Raw genomic sequence first — 26,023 nt, forward strand, 5'->3', positions numbered from 1 at the left:
CCACAAAGATGGCCTGGGCTATAAGAAGATTGCTAACACCCTGAAACTGAGCTACAGCATGGTGGCCAAGGTCATACAGCGGTTTTTTCAGGACGGGTTCCACTCGGAACAGGCTTCGCCAGGGTCGACCAAAGAAGTTGAGTCCACGTGTTCGGCGTCATATCCAGAGGTTGGCTTTAAAAAATAGACACATGAGTGCTGCCAGCATTGCTGCAGAGGTTGAAGACGTGGGAGGTCAGCCTGTCAGTGCTCAGACCATACGCCGCACACTGCATCAACTCGGTCTGCATGGTCGTCATCCCAGAAGGAAGCTGATGCACACACGTGTGTGTGTGTGTAGTATATCAGTGTTTTCCTACATACAGTGTATCACAAAAGTGAGTACACCCCTCACATTTCTGCAAATATTTTATTATATCTTTTCATGGGACAACACTATAGAAATAAAACTTGGATATAAGTTAGAGTAGTCAGTGTACAGCTTGTATAGCAGTGTAGATTTACTGTCTTCTGAAAATAACTCAACACACAGCCATTAATGTCTAAATAGCTGCAACATAAGTGAGTACACCCCACAGTGAACATGTCCAAATTGTGCCCAAAGTGTCAATATTTTGTGTGACCACCATTATTATCCAGCACTGCCTTAACCCTCCTGGGCATGGAATTCACCAGAGCTGCACAGGTTGCTACTGGAATCCTCTTCCATTCCTCCATGATGACATTACGGAGCTGGTGGATGTTAGACACCTTGAACTCCACCACCTTCCACTTGAGGATGCGCCACAGGTGCTCAATTGGGTTTAGTCTATCACCTTTACCTTCAGCTTCCTCAGCAAGGCAGTTGTCATCTTGGAGGTTGTGTTTGGGGTCGTTATCCTGTTGGAAAACTGCCATGAGGCCCAGTTTTCAAAGGGAGGGGATCATGCTCGGTTTCAGAATGTCACAGTACATGTTGGAATTCATGTTTCCCTCAATGAACTGCAGCTCCCCAGTGCCAGCAACACTCATGCAGCCCAAGACCATGATGCTACCACCACCATGCTTGACTGTAGGCAAGATACAGTTGTCTTGGTACTTCTCACCAGGGCGCCGCCACACATGCTGGACACCATCTGAGCCAAACAAGTTTATCTTGGTCTCGTCAGACCACAGGGCATTCCAGTAATCCATGTTCTTGGACTGCTTGTCTTCAGCAAACTGTTTGCTGGCTTTCTTGTGCATCAGCTTCCTTCTGGGATGACGACCATGCAGACCGAGTTGATGCAGTGTGCGGCGTATGGTCTGAGCACTGACAGGCTGACCTCCCACGTCTTCAACCTCTGCAGCAATGCTGGCAGCACTCATGTGTCTATTTTTTAAAACCAACCTCTGGATATGACGCCGAACACGTGGACTCAACTTCTTTGGTCGACCCTGGCGAAGCCTGTTCCGAGTGGAACCTGTCCTGGAAAACCGCTGTATGACCTTGGCCACCATGCTGTAGCTCAGTTTCAGGGTGTTAGCAATCTTCTTATAGCCCAGGCCATCTTTGTGGAGAGCAACAATTCTATTTCTCACATCCTCAGAGAGTTCTTTGCCATGAGGTGCCATGTTGAATATCCAGTGGCCAGTATGAGAGAATTGTACCCAAAACACCAAATTTAACAGCCCTGCTCCCCATTTACACCTGGGACCTTGACACATGACACCAGGGAGGGACAACGACACATTTGGGCACAATTTGGACATGTTCACTGTGGGGTGTACTCACTTATGTTGCCAGCTATTTAGACATTAATGGCTGTGTGTTGAGTTATTTTCAGAAGACAGTAAATCTACACTGCTATACAAGTTGTACACTGACTACTCTAAGTTATATCCAAGTTTCATGTCTATAGTGTTGTCCCATGAAAAGATATAATGAAATATTTGCAGAAATGTGAGGGGTGTACTCACTTTTGTGATACACTGTAGTTGTAATTTGTCATGCTGCTGTATAATAGTAATTGCCATATATACCCTATTTTATTTACTCCTTAAATTATTGTTTGTTTGAAAGTCCAATTGAGCTGCCATTCTTTTTTTATTCATTCATTCATTATGGGTTTGGTGACCATTGGTGGTTAGTATTAGTGTTAGTCCACTACGTCCTGGTATCCAGCATAATCTCATATCATATTTTTGGTCTGTGAGTTTATTGATTAATCTCAATATTTTTTATTATTGTGGGGTGTTCGGATGTGAGTTAAGGCATGAAGGCATGATTTGGAGTCTGTGCATAATAAAATATTGTGTTTATGCATTAGCTGTGCATATTCCAAAGCCATAATTAAAGCATATGCTTCTGCTGAGAAGAGGTAGGTTTACTTTACTCGCATGCTGTTGTGCCTTAGTATTGGAACTTGATGAAGAGAAACTGGTTCAAAGGCCCCAGTAACGAGACTTGATGTTTTAAATGTAATTCAGCTGTAGTGATTGGGCTTATCTCTGGTCTTTCAGCGCCCTCCAGTGGATTCACTAAGCAAGCGAACTTGTCCTGCAATCCATTCCAATAGTATATATACAGCGTGAACATACCAAAGCTGTTAAAACAATATTAAATATGCTCAAAATGTCACCCCCAATGTACTGCTGTAGAATTTATAAATAAACATATTCCCACCATACTCCCACTTCCAGTAGATTTGGTTACCCTCCCAATGTTCAATTCATGACTACGGCCTTGAAACACACCCTTGTACATAGGTTAGTAATCCATAACTTCTACAAGCTTCCAAAGACTCCACAAAAACTGAAAGAACTCAACAGCTGTGCTGGATCCTGGGACCGGGTTGGACTTATGGATCTCATCTAGTCTTGACCACCCAACCTGTCAGCAGACAGAAGCTCCTTCAGTACAGCTTTATATCTGTCCCAGCTTGTTTTTTATGCAGTATATGGATCATATTGGTTACCAGACCGGGTCATGACAGTTCCTCTTCTACACCACCAGTAGGATCCAACCACTCCACTTTACACAAGCCGCTAAGATTGTTGTCCAGTCTTTGGTCATCTCAAGGCTGGACTATTAAAAACTCCCTGCTGGAAGGAAGGTCCTCCCATGTACACCATCAGACTTTTGTCTATGATTTCTGGTTTTCAGTCAACCCAAACGCTGCCACATCGACCCACTGCATCTCTCTGTAGCTGCCCACATTCCATTTACAACGATGTTTGTTTTGACCTAGCTTAGCTTAGATCACGTATCAAACCCCGTACGTTTACATTTTCAGCATTTAGCTTTTATCGCCTTTATCCGAAGCGACTTACACTTACTTACAGTATACATTGCAAGCAATTGAGGGTTGAGGGCCTTGCTCAGGGGCCCAACAGTGGCAAGCTGGCAGATGTGGGGCTTGAACCAGCCTGTATCTCGTAGTCTCTAAACCACACGTCTGTCTTGTCCTGATCCACCAATCAGAACTCAAAGAAGACAAGCACCAATAGTTTTCTCTGTACTAGCACCAAGGTGTGGAACGAACTTTTGTGTTCTGTCAGGTTTTAGACTGGTGTTTACTTGTATTAAAGTAAGAAATCACTTTAGGGAGTTACTCTGGAATGTTATAAATGTCATAATGTAATAAAAGTGTGCTGGAACCAACCAGTACCAACAACCAGTAACCCAGGATACAGTTGCATATTTTGTAGTATTATATTTTATAGCATTACTTGTCAGAAAAACGTAGGGAATGATTTCTGCCACTAGAGGGCCCTGCTGTCTATTAAAGTGGGCCTGAAATACTCTGTCAGCCTCTTGGACTGTTGACTGTGCAGGACATCACATCACATCAGACCCGGCAGTAATAATCAGGACCGTCTGTGTGGGTTTCCTCCGGGTGCTCCGGTTTCCTGTGAGAAGTGAGATGAATTGGAGACACTATATTGTCTAAGACTGTGTTCGATATAAACTTGTGAACTGATGAATCTTGTGTAATGAGTAACTACCGTTCCTGTCATGAATGTAACCAAAGTGTAAAACGTGACGTTAAAATCCTAATAAACAATAAAGTATGTCTGTAGAAATGTGTGCCTATCAGTCTAAACATGAGAGCATTTGTATGACTGGGCACTGATGTCGATCCAGACAGCTGCAGTTGACGTTCTGGTTCATTCCAAAGCTTTTCAGTGGGGAATAGGAAAGGGCCTTCCCTAAACTGGTGCTGCACAGGTGGAATCCTGTTGTATAATTATAACTTCCTTTATGTAATTGATTTATTACACCTGTTAGGAATTGTTGTGGATGAAACACATGAATACACATGACACAGGGGTGTCCCAATACTTTTGTCCAACAGGTACTCCATCAGTTTGGGGGAAAGGAGGTGCGCTGTACACCAAGAAATCAATCGGTTTAGCTTACACACAAACAAGTCGGCGCTGCTTCTGGACGCTGTCGACGTGTGTGATCTTACCTCCATTCGTAGATGCAGCATCCGAGCCCACGAGGTAATACCCATCAAAGAAACCCGACCCATACAGATGCCCCGAATCTTTCAATAATGACGTGCACTGTAGACATCTCCCCCGCAATTTTCTCGTGTCCAATTACCCCGATTGCACCCACCACTGATTCAACCTGAAGGACGCTTCTCAACGGACACACGCCCCCTCCGACACATGCTCAGTACAGACGAGTCGAGTTCACATACACAGATCAGCGTTGTGCGCGGAGAGCCACACCCTGATCATCATTATTCCTCAGCCCCGTGCAGGCGCCATCAATCTGCCAGTAGAGGTCGTAATTGCACCAGTTACGAGGACCCGTGATCCGGCTTGTCCCCAACCCTATAAACAACAGCTGAGACGCTTGATTTTTTTAACCAAGAAACAGTCGATTTTACTCCATTACATTAAAAGAATCAGCCCAGTTTGGTGTAAACATTTATTAGTTTCCAACTGAAATAAAAACGTACAGCCTTCTGTAATGCACACACGTCTCAACCAACAAAATAAAGAAAACGCTTTAGATTTTAGCAGTGACCCTTCTTTTAAAACCATTAAAAAAAAAGAAAATTAGAACCCTTTATTTAGAAAATGTTAAAAGCCGACGCTTATAAATAAAATTCAAACGCAGAACCAGTCTGATCAGAGCTCCGAGTGGGCGGATGGATGAATTATTCTTATCGCCGATGGGGATTTTTGGTGACGTCTGTTGGTAACGTTTTCTCCAGCAGAGTAACAGTGCAGTCGTGGTTGAAGGCACAAGTTGAAGCTTCCTCTTGTTTGAACGTACCAAACACCAGATTTCTCAGGTTTTGTGTCTCCCAGATGACAAAACCAAAAAAAAAAAAAACAGTAGTCACAAACAAGACAGAGCAAGTGCGTGTGGTCCAAGCTTTCATCCTGCGATACAAAATTAGAATCTACCGTGCCGTTCCTTTAGAAATAATGGCAAAAACGTGTCATTTTTGGTTCGATTAAATAAAATGAAATCAAGTTACTGTTTTTTTTTCTCTTGTATTTAACAAACCCAGTGGAAAAATAACCCAACAACCAGCAAACCCAGTTCACCACAGTGGTTCGAACGATAACGACAGGAAGCAGTGAGGCAAAAACACGGCGACTGGGCGGAGTGGGTCGATGGGGCGTGGCCTCGCCGACCTCACTGAGAGTCGGCCCTCTGGATGGTTTTGAGTCTGAACGTGCCCTCGGGGGTGTTGTTGAGTTTGAGCAGTGCGCTCTGAGCTGCCTGTTTTGACGGGAACGTGGCCAGGACGGTGTAGGCGGAGGCGCGGTCGCGGGGGGGCACGGTGGACGAATCGGAGCCCGTGGAGCCGTCGTCCGGCAGCCATCGGATGTGAGCACCCGCCTTGCCCAGCTCTGCCAGCAGAGAGTCGGCCTCGGCCCGGCTGATCCCCGCCGGCAGGTCCGTCACCTCCAGGACTCGACCCGTAGCTGTGGGGGGGGGTACAAAATAAGAGAGAAGTCGTTCGTTTACGACCGATCAGGGTCACAGTGGTAGCACACGAGCACATTTTTTTGAAGTATGTCTGTGGGAATTTGTGCCCATTCAGTTGCTCCAGAAAGCCTCAGTTAATTTTCCGGTTCATTCCAAACCTGTTCAGTGTGGCTGAGGTCAGGGCTCTGTGCCGGCCACTACGGTTTCTGGAGGCTAGACTCATGCTGGAACAGGACAGGGCCTTCCCTAAACTAATAATAGATTTATTACACCTGTTAGGAATTGATGTGGCTGAAACACATTGAATTTAATGATTACAAGGGGTGTCCCAATACTTATATCCTAATTCTGATGTGATCCATTAGCCTGGGAAGGGGCGGGGCTACACACCAAGAACCATTACATCAGAATTGATTGCAGTGATGTCATAAAGCATAGATATGAAAAGCCAAATGGGTCAAAACCCAGGAACATTTTGAATTCAGCCTCGTGAGTGGATTACCCGTCTCCCCCGTGCTCGTATCAGTCGACAGCGATTTCCTCGCCAGCCTCCTGCCGCGCCCCCCGTGCCCCCCGTGCCCCCCGTGACGGATGCCCACGGGACCCTGCCACAGAGAAAAACAAGAGGCATTGCAAATACAGAACAACGGCCAGCAGGAACGATTTTCTTATGTGAGCCGGGATGTGTGTAACCTGATGGTGAAGGTAGTGATGGTTGATGAGGGAACCGTGCAGAAGCGGGGGTCTGATGGGAGGGTTGTACTGGAGCGGCTGACCAATCAGAGGGTACCGGGCATCACCTGTAAACGTAAACACACACACACACACACACACACACACACACACACACACACACACACCAATTTTAGGAGCAGATCAGCACAAATTTATGTAGAAATGTTAATTATAGATCTTAAATATAGACGTAATGCTTGGACTTGGGTTGCCAGGTCTATCTTTACTAGAGGTTAGTCTACAAAATGACCTCATTCTTGGACTTGGGTTGCCAGGTCTATGTTTACTAGAGGTTAGTCTACAAAATGACCTCATTTTTGGATTTGGGTTGCCAGGTCTATCTTTACTAGAGGTTAGTCCACAAAATGACCACATTCTTGGACTTGGGTTGCCAGGTCTATGTTTACTAGAGGTTAGTCTACAAAATGACCTCATTTTTGGATTTGGGTTGCCAGGTCTATCTTTACTAGAGGTTAGTCCACAAAATGACCACATTCTTGGACTTGGGTTGCCAGGTCTATGTTTACTAGAGGTTAGTCTACAAAATGACCTCATTTTTGGATTTGGGTTGCCAGGTCTATCTTTACTAGAGGTTAGTCCACAAAATGACCACATTCTTGGACTTGGGTTGCCAGGTCTATGTTTACTAGAGGTTAGTCTACAAAATGACCTCATTCTTGGATTTGGGTTGCCAGGTCTATCTTTACTAGAGGTTAGTCCACAAAATGACCTCATTCTTGGACTTGGGTTGCCAGGTCTATGTTTACTAGAGGTTAGTCCACAAAATGACCTCATTTTTGGACTTGGGTTGCCAGGTCTATGTTTACTAGAGGTTAGTCCACAAAATGACCTCATTCTTGGATTTGGGTTGCCAGGTCTATGTTTACTAGAGGTTAGTCCATAAAATGACCACATTCTTGGACTTGGGTTGCCAGGTCTATGTTTACTAGATGTTAGTCCACAAAATGACCACATTCTTGGACTTGGGTTGCCAGGTCTATGTTTACTAGAGGTTAGTCTACAAAATGACCTCATTCTTGGATTTGGGTTGCCAGGTCTATGTTTACTAGAGGTTAGTCCATAAAATGACCACATTCTTGGATTTGGGTTGCCAGGTCTATGTTTACTAGAGGTTAGTCCACAAAATGACCTTATTTTTGGACTTGGGTTGCCAGGTCTATGTTTACTAGAGGTTATCCACAAAATGACCACATTCTTGGACTTGGGTTGCCAGGTCTATGTTTACTAGATGTTAGTCCATAAAATGACCACATTCTTGGACTTGGGTTGCCAGGTCTATGTTTACTAGAGGTTAGTCCACAAAATGACCTTATTTTTGGACTTGGGTTGCCAGGTCTATGTTTACTAGAGGTTATCCACAAAATGACCTCATTTTTGGACTTGGGTTGCCAGGTCTATGTTTACTAGATGTTAGTCCACAAAATGACCACATTCTTGGACTTGGGTTGCCAGGTCTATGTTTACTAGATGTTAGTCCATAAAATGACCACATTCTTGGATCTGGGTTGCCAGGTATATGTTTACTATATGTTAGTCCACAAAATGACCACATTCTTGGATTTGGGTTGCCAGGTCTATGTTTACTAGATGTTCGTCCATAAAATGACCAAACTGCGTTTACAGTTGTAAACTCCTGGTCTAGTTTAAAAAAATTGGCAACCCTGGCCAAGCAGCAAATTTTGTTGATTTTTGAAATTAAATAAACACAACTGCCGCACACACACACACACACACACACACCAATTTTAGGAGCATATCAGCACAAATTTACATATAAATGTTAATTATAGATCTGAAATATGGACATGATTCTTGGATTTAGGTTGCCAGATCATCAAATAGTTTTAATTTCATTAGTTAATGACCAAGTTTATTAGATGTTAGACCACAAAATTACCCCAAAACCTACCCTCCACTTACCTTGGCCAGGAAGAAAAGGTAGAGGGAACTGAGGCATCATGGGAAGTGGGGTCAGGCCTGCACAGACTCCCTTCAAGTTGGCCAGGTGGGCAGGACCAGGGGAGTGTGCGGGGGAAGGAGAGGAGCTGGTTAACTGGGGACTGTTCTGGAAAGATGGAGAGGAGAACTGTTTATATGGACAGCTCAGTCAGTACTCAACATTTACGACTTACGTTTAAGCTAAGCATGTAGCAATCACAACCATTCATGGCGTCAAACACATAGCCTACTAGCAACAGACCTAGGCTCCAATTGGACACGACTGGATTGAATGGGAAAAATGATCACATATGTGATGCCCACATAGGAGAGCAGCGGCGCTGCCAGCGAGCTGAGAGTCTGTGTCTCAAACAACACATCATTTACTCTACAACGTGTTCAAATACTAATGTCCAGTACTGACTTGATTAGCGGGCTAGATCAAAACAGTACCTGTACTATGTTTTGTACTAGTGTTGACCAACCAGCTAAGCCCGATCCGATCGTACCTGCGTCGTGTCGAGCATGCAGAGTTCTGCCATCTTGGAGCCGTGCGGGTGGTGTTGCTGATCCAGGCTGTAGTATTTGTTGTGTTTCCACTGAGTGGGGGGAGGGGGAGGAACGCTCAGCTGCATCATCAGGACGCTGCCGCCACCAGGGGGCACCGAAGGCACGCCTGCGAAATCACATCGAATTCATACATCACTTATCACAGCGTTTCCCAACCTTTTTGAGCCACGGTACATATTTCACATTAGAAAAATCACAAGGCACACCACCAAGAAGTTGTACTGCCCTCTAGTGTAAGAGAATGTAATTGTTTTGCCTGTCACTACACGCCGCAGTACCAATCAGGTGAAATTGGATGATCTTCCACGGCACACCTGATGATTTCTCACGGCACACTTGTGTGCCGCGGCACAGTGGTTGGGAAACACTGACTTATCAACACGTTTCTTAATTTGTATTTGTATTTGTGTGTGTGTGTGTATGTGGGGGGTCTCTGAGCTTGCACCCACCCTCTACAGATTTAGATATAGCATCCTCCCTGTACAACAATCGATAGCCGTGTATTGTATTTTTCTCTAGCCAGCAGTGGACTTTCACATAGCTCTCACAGCCTTTGCTAACCCTCCCACTATTGGAAGTGCTGGACACCCGACCAGGTCGATAGCATTACTGAGATTCGAACTTGACACTGCTGCACCACTGACTCATTATCTAACGTACTGTTTGTACTTTTAAAGAGCATCGCTCCACTGAATGCTCAATTCCTATCAGTAATCTCTATAACACTATGCTCCTCTGACTCCGCCCACTTCACGTCACCAATGTTCGTGCCACCTTATTTCACCGGAAATCGCGGCTCTAATTACAAATGAATGACAGCACTGCCGGTCTGAACGTAGGGTTAACGAGTCGCTCTTACTTAACCCGCTTTGCTGAAATGTCTGTGCGTTTGGTCAGCAGTGTGTCTGTGACTTTTCTAGCCTCAAGAAAACCCCCAAATTGGATCTTTAATACAAACAAAACATGATTAACGAGCTCTCGTCTGGACGTTTCCCTCAGGGACGCCATTAACCTGCAGGATCTGAAATCATCATGCAGAATTAATGTGCAGTTTAATATTTATCCAGGTAACACAATGCTTACAGAAGAGGTTGTTTTTTTTAATTGAGGTAGATAGAGTGATTAAAAGGGTACACACGCGAGCCAAAGGGACGCCTGCAAGGACTGAAAAGTGCTGCTGTCTAATTAAAATGCTGTTTAAACAAAGCGTGTACATGCGCGTGAATCAAACCCCTGATACACCAATTAAAGCTGTTTATCACTCAGTGAAAGGTCAACGCTCGAGTCGCGACCACATGAGTTTATTACAAACTGCCTCTTTGTTGTTCTTTATTTTTCACCTCTATATAAACATCTACAGTAAGTTACTAGCAGCAGAAGACTGTTATATACAAATGCTGTTATACAGACGGGTTGTGTAAAGGCATCCCTGGTCAAATTACTAAATGTTGTTCTGCAGCTGTTTAGCACGATCGAGAATCGTCTTTATTTTTTGTCTACTTGTCAGCTGAAGGCAATTTTTGAGAAGAATGAAACTGTTGGGCCACCATCACTAAAGGTGCGTTTGGAAAAAAAATAGAGAACAAAACCTTGCTAACTGTAAAGCATTGCTTGTGGCATTGTTTATATAAAAGGGTTGTGTATTGCCGCTCAGGTGGCGCAGCGGTAAAAACACACGCTGCAACCGGAGCTGGATCTCGAGTACGTCTCTTACCCTGCCTTACCGACCGAGGCTGAGCGGCTATATGAACATCGATTGGCCTGTTGTTCAGATGGGCGGGACTAAGCCGGATGTGGGTCTCTCTCTGTCAGAATGGTGCGGTTACGACCTCTGCTGGCTGATTAGAGGCGCCCACACGGAGATGAGGAAGGAGTGCTCCTAGGGTGTGTCTCTCCGCACGCAACGCTAGGTGACGCCACACTCGTCAATGTGTGGGTGGCAAGATGCACACGGCTTGCTGCCCACGTGTCGGAGGGGATGTGGGTTAGCTTGGATCTCCTCGAGAGAAGGCGGGATGCAAATTGGGCAACTGGACGTGCTCAAGGGGGAGAAAAGTTTGTGTGGCAGCCCTTGTCACAGGAAACATTGTACATGGTAGATTAAAGGATGAATTCTCCAAAATCAGATTTTGGACACATATATATAGACCCCGTCTGTGTTTGTGTGGATGCCCGGATAGGTCGGTGCATGTTTGATGCTCTGCAGTGGTGGCGTTTGTGCTCCTACTTAATGCTTGGTTGAAAGCTTTATATTACCTGTGCACTGCTGGGTCGGGATTGGCTGGGAGCCGCACGGAGAGGCGGTCCTGGGAAACTGCATTTGCTCTGAACCTGGAGGGGGCAGGAAACCCACGGCGGAGCTAAAACATGAAAGCGAAGGATTAGACAGCAGGAAACCCGGTCAGCTTGACCTCATATGGCACACTTTATATAAATACATGAGTGAGGATGGGCTGGTACCTAACAGTGGAGTGTTGTGCTGGTGGCAGGACGCTGTAGTAAACCTGCATGCTGGCCGACGGCACCGGCGTCTGATTGGTCGGGGCCTGTAGGACGAGCTGCTGCTGATAGGCTGGCTGAGAAACGTTCTGAGTTCCCTGCGTACAGACAGACAAAGCTCACGTCACATGACATCAAAATCACATCGTGCTGTTCGTTAGCGTCACAAGCACCCACCTGATAAGTTGGTACGGGTGGGTACTGCACTACAACACCCTGGATCTGATTGGCCATCCCAGCCTGGCTGCCAACCAGAGATTGACTCTGAGGCTGCTGAGTTCCCATCATGCTTTGGTAGTTGTGCGCTTGACCTGGCATGATTGTCTGATAACCTGTAAAAACACACACGCATTATTTAATTACGTAATTAATACAAAAAACCCGTTTGCTTGCTGTGGTGGGGCGCGGTTAAGGAACAGGACTAGTAATCAGAAGGTCGCTGGTTCAAGCCCCACATCTGCTAGCTTGCCACCGTTGTACCCTTGAGCGAGGCCCTCAACCCTTAATTGCTTGCAATGTGTACAATCTCAACTGTAAGTCGCTTTGGATAAAGGCATTGGGGCGTGAGAGGTGGGAAAAGAGACCGGTTCACTGTGAGAATCCTACTGCATCTCAGACAGTGGCACGGCCCCGCCCCCCACCACCCAGATTCAGTACCACACACACAGGTATCAGTCTACAGCAGCAGCCCTTGGTCTCACAGCATAGCAGCCCCTCCAAATCTTTAATTGAAAGTGTAGTGTTAACGTGATGTGTGTACCTGGTTGTTGAGGTGGGACCGTCTGACTCTGTGGGGCATTGTATTGTACTGGTGTTACTGGTCTGTAGTGCTGGTTCGAGTGGGAATACTGGGCAGGAGCGCAGTAACAAGCCGACATCTGCACACACACACACACACATAAAGAAAGATGCACTTCAGCTTGCTCTGTTAAACTTGAGTGTCCACAATGCCAAGCGTCCGAAGCTGAGTCTAAAAATAATGCATCATCGAAGTGATATCTGGGTAGTGACAGTACTTTTAAATATGGATTGGGTAAATGAGACACAGCCTCCACTGACACGTCCTTTATACGTTTATATGCAAACCTTTGGGCACCTAAAACTACTACTACTAAAAATACTCAAACAAGAACGAACCAGTTCCATACTGGCTACATATAGTCATTGCAAACTGGCATGGTTGCCAGATTGGGTGTTTTTGTTCGTGCTTTAACATTTTCTGAAAAAAAAAAAAAACAGGACGCCAATCCATTGTGAGGCCTCGGCCGCCCCCCCCCCCCCCAAAGACAGCCAGTTATGCCCGTGTGTAAACGTCTGGTAGCACAAATCACTGCTATTAGTTTCTCCCTTAATTAGTGGTAATTGTCACCTTTCTTCTCTCATCCTGGCCGGAGGGGGGGGGGCACAAACTTTTGCATACAGGTGTACACTTCTGAAGTGTACCTAATAAACAGGCATTTATAGTTTGACATAATAGCCAGTGTAAACACATGTGTGAGTACCTGTTGTACAGGTTGCTGGATGTATCCCTGCTGCTGGATGCCCGGCGTGGGCGGTGGATACGTGGGCACCGGAACGGGCTGACCGGGCTGGAGAACGTAGCCCGTGGACACCGGGTTCTGGAGCACCATGGGGTAAGTATAAACGCCCGTCTGCGAGTCTGGCACTTCGCCGGGCGTCAGGGTCAGCTGGCTAAATTGGCTGTTCAGACCGTCCTGCTTCAACACACACACACACACACACACACACACACACACACACACAGTTTTAGGAAGCAGATTTGTACAGGTAAATGATATGTGGCTTATATGTGGCTTATGGCATTCCTGTAATGCTACCACCACCATATTTTACATATGTTGCCCCACAGTTGTATGATGTTTTGCATTGTCATGCACATTTTAAGGTGTGTTTGTCATGTCTTGCTTTTTTACAGCAACTGATTCATGCATGAGTTCGGTTAGCAGGACGAGGACGCAGGAGGTGAAGGTAAAGGACCAAAGACAACCAGAACACTTGAAGTGAAACAAGTGTGAGTGAGAAGGACATGTACCCCACTGTACTGCTGGTTTAGAGACGCAGGCAGAAGAGGAGGAGGAGGAGGAGGCGGAGGGTAAGAGATGGCTGAGTACTGCACACACTGACCACAACGCTGCAGAGAAGAAACAGAGAGGCGAGAACAGAAAGAAAGAGGACAGAACAGGGGACAGAGAAGGACACGTCTCAAATCACAACGAAGTGAAGGAAGTATAGAGACGACAGCTTATAAGGAGGAAATATCATATCATTATTTCAGCATTTAGAGCCATACAGAAAAGTAAATGCACCCTTTTTGGTTGCCTCGGTTACCACATAGTTGGTCTTTTTACCATATTTCACCATTACAGTTATAGATCATGCATAAGCACCACTGTAAAAAGTCACCTCATTGGTTACTTGGTAACCATGGGTTACAAGGATGTTAAATTTCCCGTGTATTTGTATTCAATCAGCAGTCAGCAAGAAGGTCCTGGGTTCAATTCCCAGCTAGAGCGATCTGGGCCCTTTCTGTTTTGAGTTTGCATGTTCTCCCCGTGTCCGTGTGGGTTTCCTCCAGGGGCGCCGGTTTCCTCCCACAGTCCAAAGACATGTAGTCAGGTTAATTGGAGATACTAAAGTAATTATTTTGTTTAATTAGGCGATCAAAGGGGGTCAATTACTTTTTCACACACAATTTTTGGAATTATCATTAAGCCTGATCAGGGACACGGTGGGTCCAGAGTCTCTTACCAAAGCACTTTACTCAAGAAAATAGAGTAGCCAATCCCCCTACAGGCATGTTTAAGTGAATTGAAGGAATTACTGTAACGAGCGATGCACAAATGCCGGACTGACCTGTGTCAAGACGTGATTGGCCGGTTGGTGCTGTGTGGGGTGGGCGTGGGCGTGGGCATGAGGAGCTTGAGCCATGTGCTGCTGGACCCTCCCCTGTTGTGATGTCATAGCGGGGTTGTACACCGCAGCTCTGACATCTGAGGTGCCGAACGGTTGACCTGCCAGATCATAGAAAAACCATCAATTAAAAGTCGTAACGTACGGCACATCAACAACTGGTGCTACCGTCGCCTTCCTGTACTCCTCCCATCCGACCCGGCTCCGCCTCCCGCAGGTGGTACGCACCTGTCTGAGGGTTTTGCAGCACGCCGCTCGCCGGGACGCCCGAGGCCTCCGCAGGAAGCAGGTAGTAGCTCGTGTTAGTTATAGCATGACCGTTAGTAGCAGCGCTAGCGCTTTCGATCGCGGCAGAGCGTGGGGGGCTCGGGTCAGCCCCGTGAGCTCGGACGCGTCCAGGCTGAGAGAGGGATCCGGTAGACGAGCCTACGCTATTGGACGATTCGGAACCTGTGGCGGAGAAAGATATGTGATTCGGTGGTTGGACATTTCGATAAGACAGGCATGCGTGGTGATGATGGAGTGATGATAGAAGAACTGATGGAATATTACAGACGGCCGAGCGGAACATAAGCTGGTGGTTCTGCGTCTTTTTTTGTTCCCCGGAAACTGCAGTGACCGACAGTAACCTGACAAATGACCTTTAATGACCTCATTTAGTTCTTAAGGGCTACATGTATTCAGTTTGAAGTGACCTTTTGTATTCACATGTTGGCACCGCTTTATCCTGGCTGCACAGTGTCACTATGCGCAGTGTATTATACAACAGTTAGTTCCGACCTTACAATCTGATTGGTTGAGAAGCGTTCTAGCCGTGCTGATATTCGTGATAACAGCACGGCCTTTTCACACCACAATGGTATTACTCCGCTGACGCGTTGCCATTAACGACAAGCGTCATGCACACTAACGCGCACGCAGGCGACACAGACTTTTCTTCCCGGTCACGTTTTAAATCCGTTATCTGATATACAATCTAGCGCACTGTGTAGGGAACATAAATCCGTTATCTGATATACAATCTAGTGCACTATGTAGGGAACATAAATCCGTGACCTGATATACAATCTAGCGCACTGTGTAGGGAACATAAATCCGTTATCTGATATACAATCTAGTGCACTATGTAGGGAACATAAATCCGTGACCTGATATACAATCTAGTGCACTGTGTAGGGAACATAAATCCGTTATCTGATATACAATCTAGTGCACTGTGTAGGGAACATAAATCCGTGACCTGATATACAATCTAGTGCACTGTGTAGGGAACATAAATCCGTTATCTGATATACAATCTAGTGCACTATGTAGGGAACATAAATCCGTGACCTGATATACAATCTAGCGCACTGTGTAGGGAACATAAATCCGTTATCTGATATACAATCTAGCGCACTGTGTAGGGAACATAAATCCGTTATCTGATATACAATCTAGTGCACTATGTAGGGAACATAAATCCGTGACCTGATATACAATCTAGTGCACTGTGTAGGGAACATAAATCCGTTATCTGATATACAATCTAGTGCACTGTGTAGGGAACATAAATCCGTTATCTGATATACAATCTAGTGCACTGTGTAGGGAACATAAATCCGTTATCTGATATACAATCTAGTGCACTGTGTAGGGAACATAAATCCGTTATCTGATATACAATCTAGCGCACTGTGTAGGGAACATAAATCCGTTATCTGATATACAATCTAGCGCACTATGTAGGGAACATAAATCCGTGACCTGATATACAATCTAGTGCACTGTGTAGGGAACATAAATCCGTTATCTGATATACAATCTAGCGCACTGTGTAGGGAACATAAATCCGTTATCTGATATACAATCTAGTGCACTGTGTAGGGAACATAAATCCGTGACCTGATATACAATCTAGTGCACTGTGTAGGGAACATAAATCCGTTATCTGATATACAATCTAGTGCACTGTGTAGGGAACATAAATCCGTTATCTGATATACAATCTAGCGCACTGTGTAGGGAACATAAATCCGTTATCTGATATACAATCTAGTGCACTGTGTAGGGAACATAACCAATTGTCTAATTCACTATCTAGTGCACTATGTAGGGAACATATATCCATGATCTGATACACAATCTAGTGCACTATGTAGGGAACATACAGTATATCCATGATCTGATACACAATCTAGTGCACTATTTAGGGAACATTAATGTGTTTGTAACGCGAACAGTTAGCTTAATAGCCCTGTTTTCACCCATAATCCTTTGGTGTGTGCGAGAGGTTTTTTTATTTCTTTTTGTTCCCTTCGGAGGTTCTTGACTTTTTCTTCTTGTTGTTCTTACCTCCATGAAATGAGTTTTTGCAACTTGGGATGTCTGCTTTGTAGTGTTAAACTTAATATTCGTTGTGGAACTACTTTTTGGCGGAAGGTATTGTCAATATTAAAGCATATTTAATATGAAATTCAGGGCTTCTTTGATTTATTTTCTTTCTTTATTTTGTAAAAACTGTTGTATAAAAGCAATAGAACACTCGAGCACTATTCGCGATAACACACTCCCTCTCGTGTTCTATTGCTTAAGTAACACACCCCGAACAGGACGCCAGTCTATTGCGAGGCCTCGGCCATCCCCTCCCTCAGACACAGCCAGTCATTATACCAATACAGGCTTGTTTAGTATAACGTAACACTGATAGGTTAGATGCTGTGTGCATTAATTAGGGATGTGTGTTTGTGTGTAGATGTCTGACCGGCGGATAACACAGCTGGAGATTTGAACCCTGGATCCCAGCAGTAGTGGGCTAGCGTAACTTTTTCCCGCTGCACCACCTGAGCACTGAAACTTTTATTAAATACTTGCTTGTTCTTACTGCACCTCCACAATGATACAAAGCTTAATTTAAGCTGTGTTTTGTAGTTTCTCCCCTAATTAGCAGTTAACGTCACTTTTCCCCTCTTATCCTGGCAAAAAGTGCCTAATTCTGCCCTCCCCGGAGAACATAATCAAATCCAGAGACGGAGAATTTGCTCACTCCGGGGTGCCGATATAAAACAATTAGGAGCAGAGAGGCACAATCCGAAAATCCAGGGTTTATTAGTTTTCTATAACTGCTCTCCCTAAAGTGTTTATTGTGATTGTACCAGGACAGCACACCACCACTCACACACTTCGTAATAACAATGCTTGTTTTTTTAAACATAGTTTTATGTATCTTTTAACCGGACATGTGATTTGGGACGTGTGGAGTACAGTTGTTGACACACACTAAAAAAAAAAATCACGATTACTGGATTAAATCCAGGTCGCTCACTATCGTTTCTCTGAACTGACCTACTGTTTACTATCCAAACCCCACTCTGTTCAGATCTCTACCATCGACCCTCTTGATGCTGGTAGGTCACTCAGAGGTTTCTCAATAGAACAGAGGACATAAAATATTCAAGCAGAATGAGGTCCGGGCCCCCGAATGTCGGCGCATGAATAAGCAATGAATGAAGGTGGAGTGATGTGTGGGTCATGAATATGGAATCCGTTGCTCGGTTTTTAGGGGTCAGAAATGGAGACGGGTGAAAGAAGGGTGGAGGGCAGGTTTACAGGACAACACATGCATGGCGTGCAGACTGAAGATAAGTGTGTGTGTGTGTGTGTGTGTGTTAAATCAGGAGAACGTAGGAGGCCTCCTCGATGTTTGTGTATTCTCTGGTAATATTTATTTATTTATATATATTTACTCAGATATTTCATCTTCACATGTAAAAATACCGCTTAAGTGGAGACCAAATGGGTGTCGTGAACGTATCACTGAATTCTCCACAGGGCGGAGTATAAATAAGCATTTTCAAATTCAGGATTGGTTATTGGACCTTTTGTTTTCAGCCAATAAGCTGATTTTTAAAGGGGGTCACATTGTTGGTATGCACAGTAATGAGGTGCTGGTCAGGAAAGTAGCCAAGACATTATGGGTTGGTTTCACAGACAGGGATTAAGCCTAGTCCTAGACTACACAGCATTTTGAATGGCGATTTTCCATTTAAAGCAAAATGTAGTCCTGGACTAGCCTTAATCCCTTTCTGGGAAACCAACCCTAAGTGTATTATCAATATGCCGTTAGTCTTGCCATTCCAAACTCCCTACTGGTCATCTCTTTGCGTCTTGCACCACCCCCACCCTGGCCTAGGAGAGCTGATGTTGCAACTGTACCCTGTTTGACCCCCCTCCTCCTTAAGGGTCAGCCAATTATGCATAGTTGGATGCCCGGCCAGGTTAAAAGCACCGCCTGGAATTCGAGCTCCAGAGCTTGAGATCTCAGTGGAGGTGGGATTGAATATTTTTGCATACAGCAAGAACATTCATTTTGTTTAAGAATTAGGGTTAATACTACTGATGCTACTGATGCATACTGACTGCGTCTTTAGTAACAGGTACAAAACAAAGCACAACAGTGTTGGATTATAACACTATTAAATGGTATAATCATGTTGGAAACTTATACTTTATATAAGTGTATAGATATTTATGTATGATTGTGCCTGTGTGCTTGTAAGGCCATTTGATCCAGAGAGGCTGCTCATGTTTAAACGTGTGTGTGTGTGTGTGTGTACCGGTCTTAGACAGCCTGCCGGTGCTCTTGCTGCTGGCGGTGCTGTCTCTGCGGATGAGCAGGCTGATGCCGCTGAAGCTGCTGGCCTTGGTGATGGCTGGCCTGCCGTTCCTGTGGGAGCTGTCAGAGTCGGTACTGCTCCACGGCCGAGGATCCAAGCCGCGGGGTTCGTTTTCAGAACTGCTGTCTCTCAACCTACGACACAGTCAGCGGAGTCATACAGGGTACACACACACACACACACACACACACTAACACACACACACACAATTTATGAATAATGTAAAGCATTACCTGAACATTTGCCGCCTCTGGTGACTGCTAATGTAGCTCACGTGTTCATGAATTCTGGAACAAATAGACGTCAAACGATTAGTGAGCAACGCAAACACGTGCGCTGGTAACAAACGTTACTGCAGGTTTAAATGTGTTACCTCTTATCGAACTGGAAATGATCTTGTCCCTGGGGTAACAAAAAAAAGCAATTTTAAAGACAAGCCAAGACGAGTAAAGCTTAGGTAAAAATCGTTATTCATATTAAATCACAAGAAAACAGAGTGTGGACTGCTTGCACTATTGATAAGTATTGCTAAGAGAGGTGGTTTCTCTCCCAACATAGTCATTTCCAGTTCCCGACTGGAGCTCCAACAGACCGGCAAGCTCCCTCTCCTATATGGGTGCATTTGCCGCATGCTTCTTTTCACCTGCCAGAGATGGACTCTTAACAGAGAGCCGTACAGCGCACACTAACGAGGAATCCAGCTGACCTCCCTCAGGCACAGCCGAGATTCGAACCCTTGTGTGGTGGATTATGTGGCTGCCCCACCCCATCGCAAGCAGGAATGGCATAAACGGTATAAAGATACATGTAAGTAGAAGTGTGCCACTCACGTTCTGGGCAAAGATGCGATCCCGGGCTTTTTGGTACTCCTCCTTTCTCTCCTCGATGGACTTGCTCCTCCGGTCGTCCTTCAGGCGCATCCGCAGCTGTCCAGAAACAAGTGAACGCGCAAACAAACGTGAGTCTCGATATGCAGCTAACACATGGTGCAGTAGGTCAGGTCTGAAAAGGTCAGCGTTTACCCTGCCATCCTCCTGGTCCAGGCTGAGGCTGTCCCGCTTCAGGATGTAGCGCTTCTGAAAATCGTCCGTCCTGTCGTCCTTGATGTGCTCCGAGAACTTCTGATCTGGTCTGTAGATAAAAAAGAGGTTCGTGTTCAGTTTATTTTAAGCTTTTAAATGTTTTATGGCTGCTATAAAGGTTTGATTGTAATTAAGTTATTTTGGTTCAGTGTTTATGGATGCTGTATGTGTTTTTTAGTCAATAGGAATGATGCTTCCACCACCATACTTCACACAGTGTATTCTGACCATCATCGTTCTTCTACTAAGTTTTTATAAAGATTTTTCCCTCTTTATCTCCTAACTCGGTCATATCCAGCCCCCGACTGCGAATCCGCTGTCGCATAATGTGCTGTAAAGTGTACGTTGGGTTCTCCAGCCCCCCAATTTACTCAGAGGCCCGGCCCAGTCCTGAAAATCATGTTTTGCATTGACATCAGGAGGACACCCCGTCCCGCCTTCCCTCCCTCAAACACAGCCCGTTGTGTTTGCATGGACGCCAGGTGGCTCTGCTGAGATTCAAACTTGTGAGTCTGAACACTTCACATTAGTGTGCTGGCACATATGACCGCCGTGCCCCCCCCCCGAGTGCTCCTGCTGACGTCTATTTTCGAATATTTAAAATGCTGTCGTTGTTTTCCACACCGTAAAGTGCTATTATTACACAGAGCTGCATCACCGTTACTGTTAAAACTATCCAGATTTGACCCCGTATGCATATTAGCCCTGCTAAAACCTGGACAGCTAATGAGAACTCTCCTATTAAGCAGCTAAACTGAATTGAAGAGGCTGCTTCAAAATTGCTCTTAACAGCCGAAATTGTCCACGAGCCTCAAAACACTCGACGAGTTTCACGGTCTAGTGTTTAAAAGCTGAAATGTCAGCGGCTTTACCGAAGCACCTCTAATAACAGCCTCTCGGGGTACCAACGCCATTAACGTCAAAACAAGTGCAAGCTTTGTTAACATTCCAACCACAAAAAAGAATTAAAGTGCTGTTATAAAGTGGAAATTAAAAGTAAATGATGACTATAAAAGTAAAAACAAATAGCAATGAGAACAAATAAAAACAGTCAGGATTGTATGAGGCTGTAATCACAATATATGTTGGGGGGCGGGAATAATAAGATAAAATATATACTAACATATATACTTATTTGTCTTTATACAGTGTCATTATTAACACTTACATCCTGGTATTGCTGGTTTTGTTAATGATTACAGATTTGCCGGTCGGGTCGACGTTGTGTTCCAGGCCGAAATACGCCGCCACTCTGTGCAGCAGCATCCGGTGGTACGATGTCATGGGGGGGAACTTCCTCTTGTGGCACCTGAAAAAAGTACATCAATTAATCAATAAATTATTTTACATCAAACTATACTGGACTTGTAATCACAAGGTTGCTAGTTCAAGCCCACCTGCAAACCAGTTCACTAGGTTGTCAAGGTTCTGCTTCTCCTGTATTTGGATTTAGACATTGTTTTGATGCGCATACCTGATTTGACATGGTTTTACACCGACGGGGCGGGCCTTCCTTATTTTCATTCGGGTTTGGGACTGGCACTGAGGGTGCACATTGCAATGTCTAGGTTGTGCCTACCCCACCACCTACCCCATTATCAGCAGTGCTATCGGTCCGGGCATTTACAGAGACATGATTGGCTCTGTCTTGGGGGGAATAATGGCCAAAGCCATGTGATGGATTGGCGCACTGTGCAGGGTATTCCTGCCTTGCGTCCAGTTTTTTTGGGTGACGAAACTGTTTTTGTTCCATGAAGGTACCTGTATTGCTTAATAATTGTCTCTGGGCTTCGTTTTCAGGACTGTGGAGCAGCTCGTCGCTAATAAGTCACTGTGTAACTGTTGTTCTTGCTGCTTTCAAGACATTCTGCAACCTTTTAAGTTCAGCTGATGTACTGTACATTGATCACCAGTAAGTAAAATGACAGTCACTGTTTTCTGCTGCTTAGTGGTTTTGGTTTTGAACTTACTCATTGCTACTGATGAAGTCGAGAATGTCCTGCTCCAGCTTCAGCAGCATCATCCGATCCCTGCAATCACACTGCCTGTTAGTCCGATACATGACATGTACTGTACATCCTTTTTTTTCTAACATAGTTAACTAACCGACGATTTCCATGATGCCAACCAATGACTAGAATCACCAATATAGCCCTTTCCACTTAGTGTACTACTGCAGTCCAACTAAGGGTTTGTTTTCCCAGCAGAAAAAATGGGAGGAGTTACAATCTAACAAGTATTTTACTTCACATCAATCAAAAAATAGATGCGGTTTACTAAACATGGTAGCTTCTTTTGCCTGTAGTGCACGCCTATTATTTGACACCAAACATATCAGGTTAACTCTAGTTTTCACCATATTTTTGCCAAATTGCTTTGGTAACATCTAAATCCAGAACATAAACACATCACACTGACACACTGAGGATGCTGACAACACCCGGACCACGTAAATAAGAGAACGTGTTTCCTGCATTAAGCCTCGAGACATCAATCGTTCTGAAAGTGCAGATGAGCAGCGCTCGATTTGTAGCATCGCCCAGCACGTAACAAAGCTGTCAAAACCAGGACGGCAGGAAAGAGAAACGTACCGAGGGTTATTCTTCAGTGTGTTGACCAGAAACTCGTGTAGATCGATGCCTGTGGAGTCGGTGTACTCCTGACTGGGGTCTGCAACAAAGAGAACTATGAGAGAGGGCTGGACAGTGAGGAGGAATGAAAGAGAGAATGTGAGAAAGAAAGCTTAACGGTAAGAAAAAGAACGAGAGAGAGAGAGAGATAATAAGAATAGCACTGTTGGGGATCCAAGTTGCACCCCTGAGCAAAGCCCTTAACTCTCAATTGCTCAAACAGTGTTAGAATTAGGTTGCTTTGAATAAAAAGCGTCTGCTAAATGCAGATTCTTTATTTTTAAATCCTGTATGTGTGTATTTCATCACAGTCCCGCTCTGGCGACAACAGAAAGCGATCCGCAGTCGCCCACGTCAGTGCCAGGACACCCACCTCTCGACAGCGATCTTCTTGGCACTTTGTCGGTTCGCTCGGTCGCTTCCAGGCTTCTCTCGCTGGGTTCTTCATCCCCGTTGGCAGATTCCTCTTTCTCAACAGTCTGGTAATGGATTTTATCCTGTGTAACATTAAAAAATGGCATGTTCAAAACTTTATAACATTGTCCAATTTAAATAAAATAAATGTTGTATTTTATATAAAGATAGTATTTATACAATCATCACCTTTAAAAATTTGATATCATTAAAATTAGGGTTTGACAAAATACCGCTTAATGTTAGCTGCTATGCAGTTTAATCACATGATTTTTTACATTTAAATTCTATGTATACATTTTACCCAGCTATATTTCTCCTCTACTGCTGCAGACCTCTACCCTGACTGAGAAGGACCGTACTTAACTTGGTGCCACAACCAAGGAGGGTTCATACAGAGATCCGTATCGCGCACGGAGAGTCACCGATCTCCATTACTTAGCAGAGGCCGTCTCAGATTCACGTTTGAATCAGAAGGTAGGTGTGTGACACATCAAACTGGTAGAGAATGTCACCAGAATAACAATGGTGCGCTTCATTCTTAAGCAACATGATGTATCATAAAATCACGCATGCAAACGCCATTAAACTGGCCTCATCGATACACCCAGACTTGATTTTATGCAGGAGGTCACTGCAGTGCATCATTGGTAGTATCAACAGTTCAGAAGAAGCATGCTAATGCAACACTAACGTTAACAATAAAACTGTACATAAATCATTCAAATCATTTCTACTCAAAGATTTTAAAAGCAAGTGAAATATCAAGGTCAGGTGATTAATCAGCGACTGGCTACGATTAACTGATTTGTGTTGGTGCCTCCCAAACCAGGCTTGTTACGTTCTGCTGTAAAAGATACACTAAAAACAACTCGGTGCCCGTCTGGCATCGCACCAAGCCCTCAAGATGGTGCTAGATTGCCGCCTGCAAACACCTTCCTCAGGCTTGTGCTCCAGGGTTGGACCTCTATAACCCTAATCCAGACAGGGAACCATTAATCTTATCTGTAGGATCTCTCTGTCTGACCTTTCCTTTCAGCCAGGAGGTTCAGTGCTGTACCGGTTGAAGCTCCTTTACCACAGCAAGGTCACAACGACCAACGAGTTCTTACTTAAACAGACGGTAGAACAGAATTATCAATCACACAGCATCACACCATCACCTTCTCTCAAGGGCACAGTGTTCTGTCCTGCCCTTGAAAGGTGAGAAACAATGAATAAAAAATAGACATGAATAAATAATAAAACCACCCCACCATCAATCACTGACTGTCTTTCTCTGAATCTGGGTAGAGCTGAACTCATTAAACCAGAACGTACAGAAAGACGTAGAGAAAAGAATCAAAGCTGTGAATAGATTCCTCTCTCAGAACAGAATCCTCATTCAAACCATCAAGGATTTATAACCTTGATTAAGAACGTCCGGTCGGCTTCCATTTCCTAACATACGCTGGCCTGCACCGCGAGTCTGTTTTAATCACACTAACGATTTGAGGCTTGTTTAATGAAGGAAAGATAAGTGAGAGCAGAACACTAACAAATGATTCCACTATTTACTGGTGCATTAGCTCCAGTACACAAGCTCCCCGTTCACGCTGTTATTACCAGTGTGTTTTCTTTTATAGCTCTTTTATTAAATTTCCTCTTCCTGCTTTCGTCTTCCTCGTTTTTATTTCTCATTTCTCTGTATTGCCTAAATTTCCGAACGCTCTTGCTTTAGGTGCTCAGGTGGCACAGCAGTAAATCACACTAGCCCACTATAGCAGAGTTTTAAAACCTTTAATTTTCAAGCGACCCACATTTTGTCCAGGATTTTCACCATGACCCAAGTAACACAAACAACTCGTCAAAACAAATCACATAAAAATATATACTTAATTAATGAAAATGGTGGTAATCTGGTCCCACTGTGGTTTACAACATGTAACGTAAAGCCTACACAAGGGGGCGTTCGTGTACAAGTTCATTTTGTTCATTTTTCTCTGCGACCCGTTTATTTGGCTTGCGACAAACTCTGCACTGCTGCATAGATCAGGGGTTCGAATCTCAGCACATGATTTTATATATGTTTATACACACACACACACACAAATATATGTATACACACACATACATACACACACTTGTATACACTCACACACATATATATACACACACATACATTCGTTTACACTCACACATATATATCTATACATACACATATATAGAAACACATACATTTGTATATATATATATATATATATATATATATATATACAGTGTATCACAAAAGTGAGTACACCCCTCACATTTCTGCAGATATTTAAGTATATCTTTTCATGGGACAACACTGACAAAATGACACTTTGACACAATGAAAAGTAGTCTGTGTGCAGCTTATATAACAGTGTAAATTTATTCTTCCCTCAAAATAACTCAATATACAGCCATTAATGTCTAAACCACCGGCAACAAAAGTGAGTACACCCCTAAGAGACTACACCCCTAAATGTCCAAATTGAGCACTGCCTGTCATTTTCCCTCCAAAATGTCATGTGATTTGTTAGTGTTACTAGGTCTCAGGTGTGCATAGGGAGCAGGTGTGTTCAATTTAGTAGTACAGCTCTCACACTCTCTCATACTGGTCAC

General features: G+C 44.4%; 2 protein-coding genes and 1 long non-coding RNA gene across 9 annotated transcripts in view; 2 read left to right on the forward strand and 1 right to left on the reverse strand.

Moving 5' to 3' along the window:
• Positions 1–4,889: 4,889 nt before the first annotated feature.
• Positions 4,890–26,023, reverse strand: part of LOC134304014 (R3H domain-containing protein 1-like) — a 41,325-nt gene continuing 20,191 nt past the window's right edge. For 3 of the 7 annotated variants that reach the window (XM_062989536.1, XM_062989540.1, XM_062989535.1), the window contains 22 exons: positions 23,355–23,478; positions 22,943–23,021; positions 22,322–22,381; positions 21,520–21,660; positions 20,292–20,400; positions 20,100–20,195; positions 19,643–19,671; positions 19,503–19,556; positions 19,210–19,403; positions 14,843–15,064; positions 14,558–14,715; positions 13,737–13,835; positions 13,186–13,401; positions 12,444–12,561; positions 11,861–12,015; positions 11,645–11,781; positions 11,441–11,544; positions 9,124–9,290; positions 8,597–8,741; positions 6,614–6,720; positions 6,423–6,525; positions 4,890–5,916 (listed from right to left, as the gene is read on the reverse strand). In XM_062989536.1, the coding sequence (XP_062845606.1) occupies positions 5,624–5,916; positions 6,423–6,525; positions 6,614–6,720; positions 8,597–8,741; positions 9,124–9,290; positions 11,441–11,544; positions 11,645–11,781; positions 11,861–12,015; positions 12,444–12,561; positions 13,186–13,401; positions 13,737–13,835; positions 14,558–14,715; positions 14,843–15,064; positions 19,210–19,403; positions 19,503–19,556; positions 19,643–19,671; positions 20,100–20,195; positions 20,292–20,400; positions 21,520–21,660; positions 22,322–22,381; positions 22,943–23,021; positions 23,355–23,478 (2,910 nt within the window). In that variant the 3' untranslated portion in view covers positions 4,890–5,623. The remainder of the gene's footprint in view (positions 5,917–6,422; positions 6,526–6,613; positions 6,721–8,596; positions 8,742–9,123; positions 9,291–11,440; positions 11,545–11,644; positions 11,782–11,860; positions 12,016–12,443; positions 12,562–13,185; positions 13,402–13,736; positions 13,836–14,557; positions 14,716–14,842; positions 15,065–19,209; positions 19,404–19,502; positions 19,557–19,642; positions 19,672–20,099; positions 20,196–20,291; positions 20,401–21,519; positions 21,661–22,321; positions 22,382–22,942; positions 23,022–23,354; positions 23,479–26,023) is intronic. The other 4 variants (XM_062989537.1, XM_062989541.1, XM_062989539.1 and 1 more) reach the window with 4 other exon arrangements.
• Positions 20,790–22,197, forward strand: LOC134304018 (uncharacterized). The gene is made up of 3 exons (XR_010007736.1): positions 20,790–20,857; positions 21,554–21,669; positions 22,152–22,197. It is a non-coding gene; the product is annotated as an uncharacterized LOC134304018 (long non-coding RNA).
• Positions 23,819–26,023, forward strand: part of zranb3 (zinc finger, RAN-binding domain containing 3) — a 72,780-nt gene continuing 70,575 nt past the window's right edge. The window contains exon 1 of the mRNA XM_062989542.1: positions 23,819–23,872. The gene's annotated coding sequence lies outside the window, so the exon portion shown is untranslated. The remainder of the gene's footprint in view (positions 23,873–26,023) is intronic.

The sequence above is a fragment of the Trichomycterus rosablanca genome, chromosome 27 (assembly GCF_030014385.1).
Source record: "Trichomycterus rosablanca isolate fTriRos1 chromosome 27, fTriRos1.hap1, whole genome shotgun sequence".
Lineage (NCBI taxonomy): Eukaryota > Metazoa > Chordata > Actinopteri > Siluriformes > Trichomycteridae > Trichomycterus > Trichomycterus rosablanca.